At 37.0% G+C, this 13,409-nt stretch overlaps 1 protein-coding gene across 1 annotated transcript; it reads left to right on the top strand.

Annotated features, from left to right (window-relative positions):
* Positions 1–845: 845 nt before the first annotated feature.
* On the top strand, positions 846–12,681 carry LOC124395108 (paired mesoderm homeobox protein 1-like). The gene is made up of 4 exons (XM_046863715.1): positions 846–1,520; positions 7,279–7,454; positions 9,506–9,687; positions 10,546–12,681. The coding sequence occupies exons 1-4, from the start codon at positions 1,298–1,300 to the stop codon at positions 10,673–10,675; spliced, it is 711 nt and encodes a 236-aa protein (XP_046719671.1). The 5' UTR covers positions 846–1,297; the 3' UTR covers positions 10,676–12,681.
* Positions 12,682–13,409: the final 728 nt, after the last annotated feature.

The raw sequence follows: 13,409 nt of genomic DNA, 5'->3' as shown, positions 1-13,409 counted from the left end.
CCTTCTTTCATCAATTCCCTTTTGTTTTTATCTTTCTTTATTTCTTCTCTTCTATTCTGCTTTTCCTCTCTTCGTTTCTGCTTCTTTCTTTCCTTCTAACCTTCTTCCTTTATATTGTCTTCTTTCTTTTTGATTAGTTTCTTTCTTTCTTGTGATATTAAATCACTATCAGTATAATCAATTATAAGGCTGCAGGATTTTTATATATTAATTGTTGTCACCTTTTTTAATGAATGAAAACTAATTTCTCTCTTTACTCTCTGAGTCCCGGTGGGCTCGTGTGAGTGTGTGAGGAAAATAAATGAGCGTGGTGTGTGTGTGTGCGTTCAGAGAGATTTCAGATATAAATCATATCATTTGTATTAATTTCTTCACCATTATTCTTTTCATTTCTCAGTCTCCTTCTTTCATCAATTCCCTTTTGTTTTTATCTTTCTTTATTTCTTCTCTTCTATTCTGCTTTTCCTCTCTTCGTTTCTGCTTCTTTCTTTCCTTCTAACCTTCTTCCTTTATATTGTCTTCTTTCTTTTTTGATTAGTTTCTTTCTTTCTTGTGATATTAAATCACTATCAGTATAATCAATTATGAGGCTGCAGGATTTTTTTATATATTAATTGTTGTCACCTTTTTTTTTAATGAATGAAAAACTAATTTCTCTCTTTTACTCTCTGAGTCCCGGTGGGCTCGTGTGAGTGTGTGAGGAAAATAAATGAGCGTGGGTGTGTGTGTGTGCGTGTGTGTGTGTGTGTGGGTGTGTGTGTGTGCCGTGCGCCCGCGCGCTCGCATTCCGGGGGTGGGGAAACGTTTGCGCTTTCTGTAAGACGTCACGAAAGCCCGAAAACACGGCCCTGCCACGTAATTAGGGCTCCTCAACCCTCTGTCCTTCAGAACCGAGTCTCATTTACTCTCCCGCAGCCGAACAGGGCGGACTGAGACCCGGAGAGAAAGTGTGTGTTCTGTGTATGTTGTGTGGCGCGTGTGTGTGTGTGTTGGCATGTGTATGTGGGTTGGAAAACGTAGAGATCATCATCATCATCATCAGAGCTGGTGTTTACTCCACCAAAACTTTGCAGCAGATGCTGAAGAACTTCGGAGCGCTGGAGACCTGGAGAAGCGCTTTCACTTTATCCAAACGGATTTCTGACTTCGGATCTGGCAGAAAGAGTGAAGATACATCAGAGAAATAGATCGTAACAGAAGAAGAAGAAGAAGGAGAAGAAGAAGAAGAAGGAGAAGAAGAGCGCAGTTCACGCTTGTTGCGGCGCGCTCCCGGAAAGCCGCCGCCGTTTGAGAAGTCATGACTTCTGGCTATGCAGCGCATGTGATGGACAGAGCGATCACCGCGGCCAACCTGGACCATTTCCACGCCAAGAAGAACTTCTCCGTGAGCCACCTGCTGGACCTGGAAGACGCGCGGGAGATGGCCGGAGCTCAGGCCGAGGAGAGCAGCGCTGAGGCGGGCACAGGAAGCCTGGAGTCTCCGGGGCTCACCAGCGGCAGCGACACTGCACAGCAAGATAGTGAGTCTCTCTCTCTCTCTCTCTCTCTCTCTCTCTCTCTCTCTGCTTGAAGACTCTATGAATCTTTGAAGTAGTTAAACTATTGTAAGTATTAGGTCCCCCAAAGACCTGAAACTTTTATCAGAAGATAATGTTTCCTTCACAATGAAGTTGTGAACCTCTTCATGTTCAGACATGTTCTGCACTAACAGCCTCCCAAATTCAGCCCCACATCTCATCTCTCATCAAATAACTTCAAAAACTTCAAATTGTGTGTGTGTGTGTGTGTGTGTGTGTGTGTGTGTGTGTGTTATATTTGTACAGTATATATCAGTGTACATATCTTCACTGTAGTCTCGTTGAAACTGGGGTGGATAAGGAATCCAGGAAATGCTAAGAAATCTAAATTATGATGAAGTATATCAGGGATTTAATCGTACAGTATAATAAATAATCTTTAGTCTTTTTTTCAGAGCTCGTAAGCTTCTGTGATGAAAATAACTGTTTAAAAAAACAAATCGAAAATATATCGAATTGTGTTTTTGAGGTAGAGGTTTTGCGCCTATAAAGTTTATCCCTTATACCTCTATACAGTGATTATGACCCTCACACCATGAAAAAATAAAATTTTAACCTAGAGTATATTTATTCACACATTAGAACAGCACAGAAATTATACTAAAGTAATTTATATTTCAGAGAATAAATATATAGATGTACAGTATATCAAGAAATGTGAATATGTATTTAGTTTTATTGAGTTATTATAAAATTGACAAAAAAAATCCTTCTCTGTTAAAAGAATAAAAAAAATTGAAATTAATGTACTTGAGCAATACACATTGAGGCCTATTTATATTGCAATATATATATATATATATATATATATATAAAAACCCAGTTCAAAAACTCAGTTCAAAAGCAGTTGTTTGCTTACTTTGGTCACATCGAGACATTTTGTTTTGTCTGATCAATGTTTACTGATTGCTGAAAAACCTTTCGGATACAGAATTAAAAGAAAATTGTACAAAGAGCAATACATGCAAATAAAATCAATGTACAAAATAAAACAAATCATGGAGCATCAGAGAACTTTACAATAATCAGAAATGGTTGCAGAAAAAAGCTTCTTGAAAAAGCTGTGGTGCGGCGGCGCTTTAGAGCTCGGTTCGAAGAGACGTGGTCATGACTTCCACGTATGAAATAAACGCCTTGAGTAACCAATTTACAAACATGCCCTTGAATTGTAAATGTAATGTCCTTAAGGTTCAAAGAAACAGCCAAAATTTAGAAATTTTTTTTCCTGTGCAGGAGAAACTGCTTGTTTGAAGAGATGTGGTGATAAAGATGATAATGATGATGATGATGATGATGATGTCTGAGCATGACCTGGATCGGGCATCTCTAAGACATCACTGTGATGTTAATATATCACAATATCATAATGAATTAGCTCACTTACGTTTTTGAGATTGCAATAGTCATTTCATTCAAAATTTGCATAAAACATTTTAATTGCATAATAAATTGGAAAAAAAATAAATTGGAAAAAATCGGAGTTAAAAATTTTACGAGCTTTCTTCTTCTACTTCTTTTTCTTCTCATTATTATTTATATTAATATTAATAAAAAAAATTTTCCTAATCAGTTGTAAGAATTCTGAAATATCTTGACGTCTGTTGTACATTTTAGCAGTTTTCCATACTAGTTTTGCAAGCAGCTTGTTAACAATCCTTATTACAAGGTACTTTATTACTATAATCCATATCAAAGCCTTAAGGTGGACAGACACCTGATAGGACCCTATATCCATCTAGAACAGAGCAGAAGGGGCGCAATTACTTTTGGTACATGTGGAAACGATGTTTAATAAACTCTCTATATTTTAAGCATTTAGTTTCCATGTGCGATGGTGGGTTTAAATCCGACTCTTACAGTAAACCTGTTGTAAAAGTGTAGATACTCTGTGGAATATTTGTGCTCAATTTATTACTTCATTTAATCCTCTTTTTTTATATTTTCTGTTACACACATCCACTGTCACATTAATCACCTAATAGGTTTAACACACAACCTGTAAAGTTGTAAAGTTGACAGTAAACACATTTCTCTTTGTGCACAGGGATGAAACAAAAGGATTTAAAAAATAAATAAATAAAAATAAAAATAAAATATATATTATTTTTTTATATAAGGAATTTAATATATTATGAAGATCGTTCAAACTGTGGGAATGAATGTTGTGTAAAGCCATTAAATTGATGTCAAAGCAGAAAAAAAAACAATAATCTAAAATTTACAGTAAAAAATTGTAAATTATCTTGACAGCTGTGACCTGCAAGTAAAATGTCACTAAACTACACGCAATGAAATTTAGGCACATTCAATCCCGGGCTATTATTTTTTTTTTACTAATATTTTATATGAGCACTGTTTATGATGTAAAAACGATATAATTATAGCTAAACGCTGGCGTGTTCGCTCTATCACATCTCCAACATCAGTGCGATTAGATCATCAAATCAGTGGCACAGATCAGAGAAAAACATGTTCTGCTTGAAAGTCATTATCAGATATGCTATATATACGCAAATATTTGCTGTGCCTTTAAAATAAAATTTAATCCGTCATATTTGCTCATTTATCAAGTGAAGTTCATGACATAAATTAGGTGACAACTGAGCAGCTGAAGGTGAGGGGTCTCGCTCAAACACACAATCAAATCAGGTTGATCTGAACTTATAACCTTCTGATCTGTAACTCAAAGCTTGAACGTCTGAGTTACTGAATCAATAAGTTACGAATCACTGAGTCAGTGACAAAGTTACATAATGACTGAGTCACATAGAGTCACAATGTTACACTGAGTCTCTGAGTCTTAAAGTAATACTCATATAAATGCCTTTCTTTCTCACATCTTATTCCCTATGTACTTCCCACTTATTCTGTTTTATTTCCTCCCATTCCCTCTTTCTTTCTTCTCAACCCATCTTCTCATTCCCTCTGTATTTCCCCCTCATTCCATTTTATTTCCTCTCGCTCTCTCTTTCTTGCCACTTTTGCATTCCTTATTGTTCATGTTTCCATTTGTTAATTCTCTCTTTTTCCCCCATTCATTTAAATTCCTTATTTCCTTCGTTTCTCTCCTTCACAGGAGTGGGAATGAATGTTGTGTAAAGCCATTAAATTGATGTCAAAGCAAAAAAAAAACCAATACTGTAAAATTTACAGTAAAGAATTGTAAATTATCTTGACAGCTGTGACATGACAGTAAAATGTCACTAAACTACACGCAACGAAATTTAGACACATTCAATCTCGGGCTATTTTTTTACTTATATTTTATATGAGCACTCTTTATGATGCAAAAGCGATATAATTATAGCTAAACGCTGGCGTGTACACATCAGTGCGATTAGATCATCAAATCAGTGGCGTATGGTTTTTTTTGTCAGCCTGACACTGAGGGTGAACTGAGAGACAGATCATTTACCAGTGCCTTAAAGAACCCAGAAATGGTTTACCTTTTACCCTTAGTGTACTCCTTTAAGGAACCAAAAGAAAGTTCTTGAGATAAGACATGAATAAAAGATAAATGATGATGATAAAATGCTAAGGGTTTGGATTCTCATTGTTTATACAAAGTTCATATAATTTATGATAATATCATTTTTATATTATAATTAAAAGTATAAAGAGAATAAAAATATGGCTTTGTTGTATATGAGGATGAAACAGATACAGTGTGAGAGTGTGTTGTAGTAGTGCAGTAGAGTGGTTTTGTGTGAACATTCCTGATTGTACAAATATTATCAGTATCTAATCGGTGAACAGCAATGTTATATTTAATGATGGTGAATACAGAGAATAAACTTTCTTTAAGTTATATTATATGGAAGTATAAGATTTGATTTGATTGATTTTAAAGTATAATAGTATATAATACGTATATATACACACATGTGCACTTATGTACTATATGTCATAAGTATTGGGACAGCTGACTTTTCCAACCATTTGTGGATCTTCATCAAACAGAAAATTGGAGGTACACAATTGTATAAAATGTCTTTGGAAGTGTTAGCATTACAGTTTCCCTTTTTTTGAACTAAGAGACCTAAACCTGTTCCAGCATAACAAATCCCCTGTGAATAAAACCATATCAGAGTCAGAATCAGAATCAGGTTTATTGGCCAAGTGTGTTGACATACACAAGGAATTTAGTTTCAGTTGTTAGTGACTCTCAAAGTACAAACATAAATAAAACTATACAATCATCTTAGATTATACAAGACAAAACAGATTATACAAGACAAAGTGAGACAATATAGACAGTATGAGTATTAAATAGAGATACAGATTATATGACAGATCTATGAAGATACAGTTCATATGCGGTGGAGTGAAAGATCTGGAGTGGCCTGCTGTTAAGCTCATGATTAGTGAACACTTTTGGGATGAACTGGAACGCTGACTGCATCCCAGGCTTCCTAAACTGTCTAACATCAGTACATTCAGCCGTTGTGCCTAAATCCAAAATCGAGTGGAATATTTTATTATAGCAGCAAATGGGGAATAAATGTGCAATTGGATATTTAAAAAGCACATACAAATCATGGTCAGGTTTCTGCAAATGTTGTTCATTTAGTGTATCTTGGTAATATGAGACACTAATCACGTTATTTCTGTTGCCAGTCAATTGAAATTTTACAAAGAAGTCAAACTAAATCAGACCAGGAAAGAATCCAGGAACTTCTGTTTTTTTATATTATTTGTATTTCTATTTAATTCCAAGTTTCTGAGAAAGTGATATTGTGATCATGTGACCATATCTTTCTTGATCATAAGTGGATATATTCAGACTCTGTCGAATGTTGCTCAAATGTTAAAAAGTGAAGGTTTGAAGTGAATTAAATTCTTCAACGTCAAAAATATATATATAAATTCATGATTGTTGCAATGAAATGTAATGCTGTAATGCATGTAGTGTTAAGTGCTTCCTCTAGTAACAAAGTACACTAGTTTTAACTATTGGGATATAATCATAAGAAGAAGAAGTAGAAGAAGAACAAAAGAAGAAGGATGTAAATGTACTTAAATGTATATCTGTATTTTTATATTGTATATTTGAATTACATTAGTACAACGTATTTTTTTATTTCAGATTTAGTTCAAGTACAGGGTTAATTTTAGAAACATTTTATCAGGTGTAACCGTTTTAGTTTGTATATTTTTAGTGCAATTTCCAAAACGTATACATTCGACCAAACAAAAAAAAATTAACACCTGAACACTTTGCTTTTCCTTTCTTTCTTTGCATTTCATCTTTAGTTTTTTACTTTCATAATTTTTCCTTCTTTTCTGGTTTTCCTTCATTTTGTTCCATTCATAATTCCTTCTTTTGAATTCTTTTCTCGTTTCATTCTTTCTTCAATCTTTAATTTTTTTCTTAAAAAACTATAAATGGATACAAATACATTAAATTCCTGTATTGGCAAACTGCTGTGCTTGAAGAGAAAAACACACCAGGACCTGCTGTAACTGGAAAACAATCAACTTCCAGATGTTTTAGTCTGTAACTCTGCTTCATCACATCACACTGCTGATAATTATTTTCCTGTAACAGCACGACACAGAGTGTGTTATGAAGAGACGCATGAATCGAGTGACGTGAGGCTTTTATTAGTACTGCATTAGACTTTTCTGATGGGCCATCTATCTCTGTGTGTGTGTGTGTGTGTGTGTGTGTGTGTGTGTGTGTGTGTGTGTGTGATCTCAGACGAGCAGCTAAACACAGAGGAGAAGAAGAAGAGGAAGCAGAGGAGAAACAGGACCACGTTTAACAGCAGTCAGCTGCAGGCGCTGGAGCGGGTGTTTGAGAGGACGCATTACCCAGATGCCTTCGTCAGGGAGGACCTGGCACGCAGGGTTAATCTCACCGAGGCTCGCGTACAGGTCAGGGATCTAAATCATGGTGAATGCGTCTGATCTTTCTTTCTTTCTTTCTTCCTTCCTTTCATTAATTCTTTATTTCTGTCTTTTTCTTATTTTACATTTATATCTGTGGCATTGGTCGACACCCCTATACAGAGTGATGTACAACCGAGCAGTTGAGAGTGAAAGGCCTTGCTCGAGGGCCCAAAATTTGCCACTTGGTGGTGCAGGGATTTGAACATATGACCTTCTGATTTCAAAGTCCAATGTCTTAACCACTAAGCTACCACCTCCTTCTTTCCATTCCAACTCCTCCTTCATTCCTTTCTTCCTTCCTTATATTTCCAATCCACTTTTTCTTTGTCTCTTTTGAACTCTCCTTATTTCGTTTATTTATTGCCTTATTTCTTTCTTTCTTTCTTTCTTTCTTTCTTTCTTTCTTTCTTTCTTTCTTTCTTTCTTTCTTTCCATTTCATCCCTTCATTTTTTTTTCCATTCCACCCTTCCTTTTCTCTTCCCATCTTTACATATTTCATTAATGCCTTATTTCTGTCTTTCCATCTTTCCATTCCACCTCCTCCTCCGTTCTTTTCTTTTTCCATGTGCTCCATTTCATGTTTTCTTTCTCTCTTTTCATCTATCCTTATTTCACAAATGCCTTATTTTGTCTTTCCTTCTTCCATATGCATCTCCTCCTTCATTCATTATCTCCGTTCCACCTTTTCTTTTCTTTCTCTCTTTTCAGCTTTTCTTATTTCATGAATGGCTTATTTCTGTGTTTCCTTCCTTTTGTTCCGCCTCCTCCTTTATTCCTTACTCAATTTCTTTAATTCCACAACCAAATTTTCTTTCTCTCTTTGCATATTTCAATTTCAACTTCCTTCCATTTCACCTCGTCCTTTCTACCTCCTCTTCCTCCCATATCCAGCTCCCATCATGACTTTTCTGAATCAAGATGCTTAACATTACAGCTTTACCTCAGACTGATTCAAAGCACAGACACTGTAAACTCCTTTCATAAATGCCTCCTTAAACATGGAAGAAAACTTCACCATGCCACACATATGATCTTTACTATGGAAACCTTGACCTACTCAAACAAGATCATTAATATAAACCGGTGATCTGCCGCGGGACTACTTCTGGAGCTGCCGTTATAGAAGATGAATGAATGAATTAATTGGTCGATTGATCGTAAACTTCTGACCAATCGGAGTGAAGAATATATAAACTAATCGCACCAACGAACAAACAAACAAGCTGTGTATTAAATTTGCTGATGTTGTTTCTGTTTTTCTTTATATTCTCTTGCGTTTGTTTGAGTCTCGAGTGTCAGTGTCTTGAAGCAGTCAGTGGTAATCAGGACAAAGGACAGTGTTCTCTTTAAACAAGATAAAAGTCAAGGACAAATGGACAAATGTTTGTGGACACCTGACCCTAAGATTCATATCTACATTAATGTCACATTTGCTGTTATAATAACCTCCACTCTTCGGGGAAGATGTCCCACTCGATTTTGTGCCTATGGAGATTTGTTTGAAAAGAATTCAGACATAAGAGTGTTAGTAAAGTCAGGTACTGCTGTAGGTGAGGTGAGGAGGCCTGGCCATTTACATTCATCCCAAAGGTGTTTAATAGGGTTGAGATCTTCTATTTCAATGAAGGGAAAATGTAATGCCACCTCATCGAAAGACATCCTATAAAATTGTGTGCCTCCAAATTTGGTGGAAAAGTTTGGGGAAGAAACATGTGATCGGAAAACTAAGGCGTCCCAATCATTTTGTCCAAATAGTGTAGCTCCAGTCAGTTTTCTTTTCCCTTTATCAGACTCACAGGAAGCACTGGGAACATATCGAATGAAAACCGTTCAAAACCATGTCTACATACCCTTTTTTATCTTCTCAGATTCTCTTATCACAAAACTCCTAAATGATAGTTCATACAGATTTACTGCACATATAGCAAAACATATACTGTATTTATAGTCATTCATTGCTTTTAGTTTGTCCTGCCTATGTGGAGTGTTTGTTATCTTTTTTACACTTGTGTAATCTGTGTTGTTGTTTTCTCAGGTGTGGTTTCAGAACAGAAGGGCTAAGTTCAGACGTAACGAGCGAGCGCTGCTGGCAAATAAAAATGCCTCGCTGCTCAAATCCTACTCCGGAGACATGACATCCGTGGAGCAGCCGATCGTACCACGGCCGGCTCCGAGGCCAAGCGAGTACCTGTCCTGGGGAAGCTCACCTCCATACAGGTAACGTTTTTCATCACACACTGCTTGGAAACAAATATTGTAGATGTCTGGTTAGTTGTCTGTTTTCATACCAATCTGCATTCTGATTGGTCTATAGTAACAGTGCTGTCACATGTAACTATAATTGGATAAAAAAACTAATTTACAAATCCAGAACCATTAGCATATGCTGTGTGTTGGAGTAAAAGATCTTGATTGTCCTGCTATAGAGCTCAGACCTCAACCCTATTGAACACCTTTGGGATGAATTTAAATGCTGACTGCACCCCAGGTCTCCTCACCTCACTTACATCAGTTCCTGACTTTACTAACACCCTTGTGGCTAAATGAATCTCACACAAATCTCGACAAGCAAACTACAAAATCCAGTGGAACATCTTCTCAGAAAACCGAAGCTTAATACAACAAATGGGGACTAAATGTCTAAATGACTAGGATGTTCAAAAAGCAGGTGGTGCAGTGTCCACAAGCTTTTGTTCATATAGTGTTTATCTGGGAACCAAGTCTAATCACAAGAGCCTTCTATTCAATCCAGAAAACAAAAAGCTAGCATGAAATGTAAGCAAGATCTTAGCAGATATAAATAACTGGAAAATGTTTAGCCAGACAAGGATTGTGTATTACAAAAATTTTATAAGATACATGCTGTTGCAAATAGAAACATGCAAGTCACATACAAAGGCAGGTTTTTGTGCTAACTATGCCTCCATATAAGCTAATATTAGACTAGCTTGTGCGTCATTTGTCTTAAATATATAAATTTTCTTCTTTTTCTGGATTTTTTGTGGCATGTTTGCAGTGCTGTCTGAGTCACTTAAGTCATTCTTGACTTTAAAATCTCTGACCTTTCCTCTTCAGCGCCATGGCCTCCTACTCACCATCATGTGCCAACAACACAACGCAGGGCGTGAACATGGCCAACAGCATCGCCAACCTGAGGCTGAAGGCCAAGGAGTACAGCATGAACCAGGTGCCAACCGTCAACTGAGAGAGGAAAGGAAACGAACTATGAACGATGGAGCAATGTGGCACCAATCTGCCACCATCCTCAACAAAGACCTTTCACACAAACACTTTCTCTGTGTGGAACTCCGAGGCTGGGAAGGAAAACATGTTTAAAGAAAACTTCTAAAAGTGCTGGTTGACGTCAATGGCGGTATATTTCTTTTTTTTTTTGGCAAAGAAACCTCGACTAGACCCCACTCTGGAAAAATGTGAAATGGAAATTGTGTTTTGACGCTTGCTATGGCCATCGCTACTCCAGACGGAAACCTTACTCTAGAGTTCTGGAGCCTGAAGCAGCTTCATGGATGAACTTTTTGGAATGTAGCAATGCAAATCGTATGAACATTCAAAGGAGAGCTTTCAGGACTTTCCCTTGATTTCTCCTGGGATGTAATCAAAACCAAAGCTTGGACCTTTTTAAAAAAAAAAAAAAAAAGAAAGAATAATATACCTTTTGTAGTGAATATATTAAGTTTTCACATTTATTTTTGGGGTTTATGTGACTGACATGCATTTTATAAGTATGTCAGAACATGCATTGTTCTCCACAAACACACACATGCAGTGTAACACCACAAGCTACACACATTGTACACACATGAATATACACAACACTTTGCCAACTTGGATATGTTTGTATTAAAAATAAAAAACACTAGGCTTGAAAGTTTGACCAATCAGAGGTCTTGCTTAAATATTTAGCATACATATGCATTTGTACGAGGTGTTTGGCACCAAGTCTGTGAGGGGGGCGTGGCTTCTATGTGGTTCAAGCGCTGGCCTTATCTAATGTTGCCTAAATGGATTACTTCTCTTTTAAGGCTCACCTTGTTTTCTGTACTTCAATTTTGAATTAGGTGAGCGGGGAGAGAGGAGCAAGGCGTGGCCAGAATAGAAGGCATGTCATGCACATGCTACATGATTATCCATTCATATATATCTTTTAATTTAACTCAGAATTTGTGGGTGTCAGTTTTGGGGGAAAGAGGCCTGTTTGTCAGTCTATAAAGAGGTGTGGCCTGTGTGTGTTAGTCTACAAGGAGGCGTGGCCTGATTGTCGAGCAGGCGTGGCATGTGTTTTAATCTGTGAGGGGGCGTAGCCTGTGTGTGTTAGTCTATAAAGAGGCGTAGCCTGTCAGCCTATAAGCAGGCATGGCCTGTTTGTCAGCATACGAGGAGGCGTGGCCTGATTGTCAGTCTATGAGAGGCGTGGCTTGTGTGTCTGAATCAATAAGTGGGTATGGGTCATTCAAAAAGTAGGTGTGTTCTCTGTATACAGAGTTCAGTATTGTATATTTTCTTTGCATTATAATCACAGCGTTTGCTAGAAAGTTTTTTCTTTACGATTTTTCTATGACAAATTTTCGTTCATATTTTGAGTTGCTTTCAACTTTCAATGTTGTATAATGGCCATTTGTTTGCTCCCGCTTTGCTTTGTTTAAAAGAAATGAAGCAAAAAGTTAAAAACAAAGAGAAAGCAGAGTATGTAAATACATTCTTGGTTAAGTAGGCATGGCCTGTGTGCCTGTCAGTCTCAGTCCAGTAAAAGAAAGTGTGGACGGTGTGCCTCTCAGGTCCAGTGAAGGAGGAATGGCTTGTGCTTGTCAATCGCAATCCAAGTGAAGGAGTCATGGCCTCTGTGCCCCTCAGCCTTAATGACACCCTGTCAGTCACAGCTCAGTCAAAATAAACAAATATTTCATTTAAATGTATCTTCATTATGGATCACTGACCACGTTATATATCTATAGTGTATAATGCAATAAATATGCACCTCCTCCTGAATTAACATGGTACATGGTGTGGCTCATACATACGAATTCAATACAAATCATGCAGTGTGTGTGTGTGTGTGTGTGTGTGTGTGTGTGTGTGTGTGTGTGTGTAAAAGTGAGGCCTTTACCTTTGCCTTTTCCTATTTTGTATATGGCCTGAGTATATCCGAACCTGTAATATTCTTATGCAATAAAACATCTGCGAGCTGCATAATGATGCAGGATCAGTGTTTTATGGAACAGAAATCATTTCTGCATTCGTCATACATTACCAGTAATGAACACCATCATTTTTGAGTCATCCGAGCCATTGCAGGAAACAGTAATGAGAGTTAACCCACCTCATGCTTAGTTTCTTTCAAAGAGTTTTAGAATAAAATGACTGAGATATACTTCTAATCTATGTGGGATCCAAGCACATAATGCCTTTTTTTTACTACGAGTTATTTATTGATTTTTTTTTTTTGTATCTTTAAACTAACTCCATGTGGTTTGTCAGTTCATCCAGTTTCTTTTTTTTTTAAAGGAGGTCCAGATGTTGCTTACATTCTTCCCCTATCTGGATAAAGAATGACCAAAAGCGTGTCTCTTTATCTTTAAGCGCTTTAAAAACTCTACACGGTGACTTCACGTGAAACTCAAAACGTCCTTTCAGCCTCAAATCACCAGCACCACCACCACTCCTTCTCCACCTCCTCTTCGTTTTCATTTTCTACAGCAGGAAAATAAGATACCGCTTTCCACAGTCGCTGTGAGATCTTACTAACATGTTCTTCATTTCATAAGTAGACTGGTGTATTTGTTTTGGATATAGATCAGAGAGAAAAAAAAAAGATGACAGACGAGAAAAAATAAGCTGTCTGGGCGCTTCCAGAAATGTGCTGCAGTGTTTTATGGCCTGATGATGGATTCCTTGGTGTTAAGTGCAGAACTCAAAATTCA

Source organism: Silurus meridionalis, chromosome 12, assembly GCF_014805685.1.
Source record: "Silurus meridionalis isolate SWU-2019-XX chromosome 12, ASM1480568v1, whole genome shotgun sequence".
Classification (NCBI taxonomy): domain Eukaryota; kingdom Metazoa; phylum Chordata; class Actinopteri; order Siluriformes; family Siluridae; genus Silurus; species Silurus meridionalis.
Note: the sequence above shows the minus strand (reverse complement) of the source record. Positions and strands in the feature narration are given on the sequence as shown.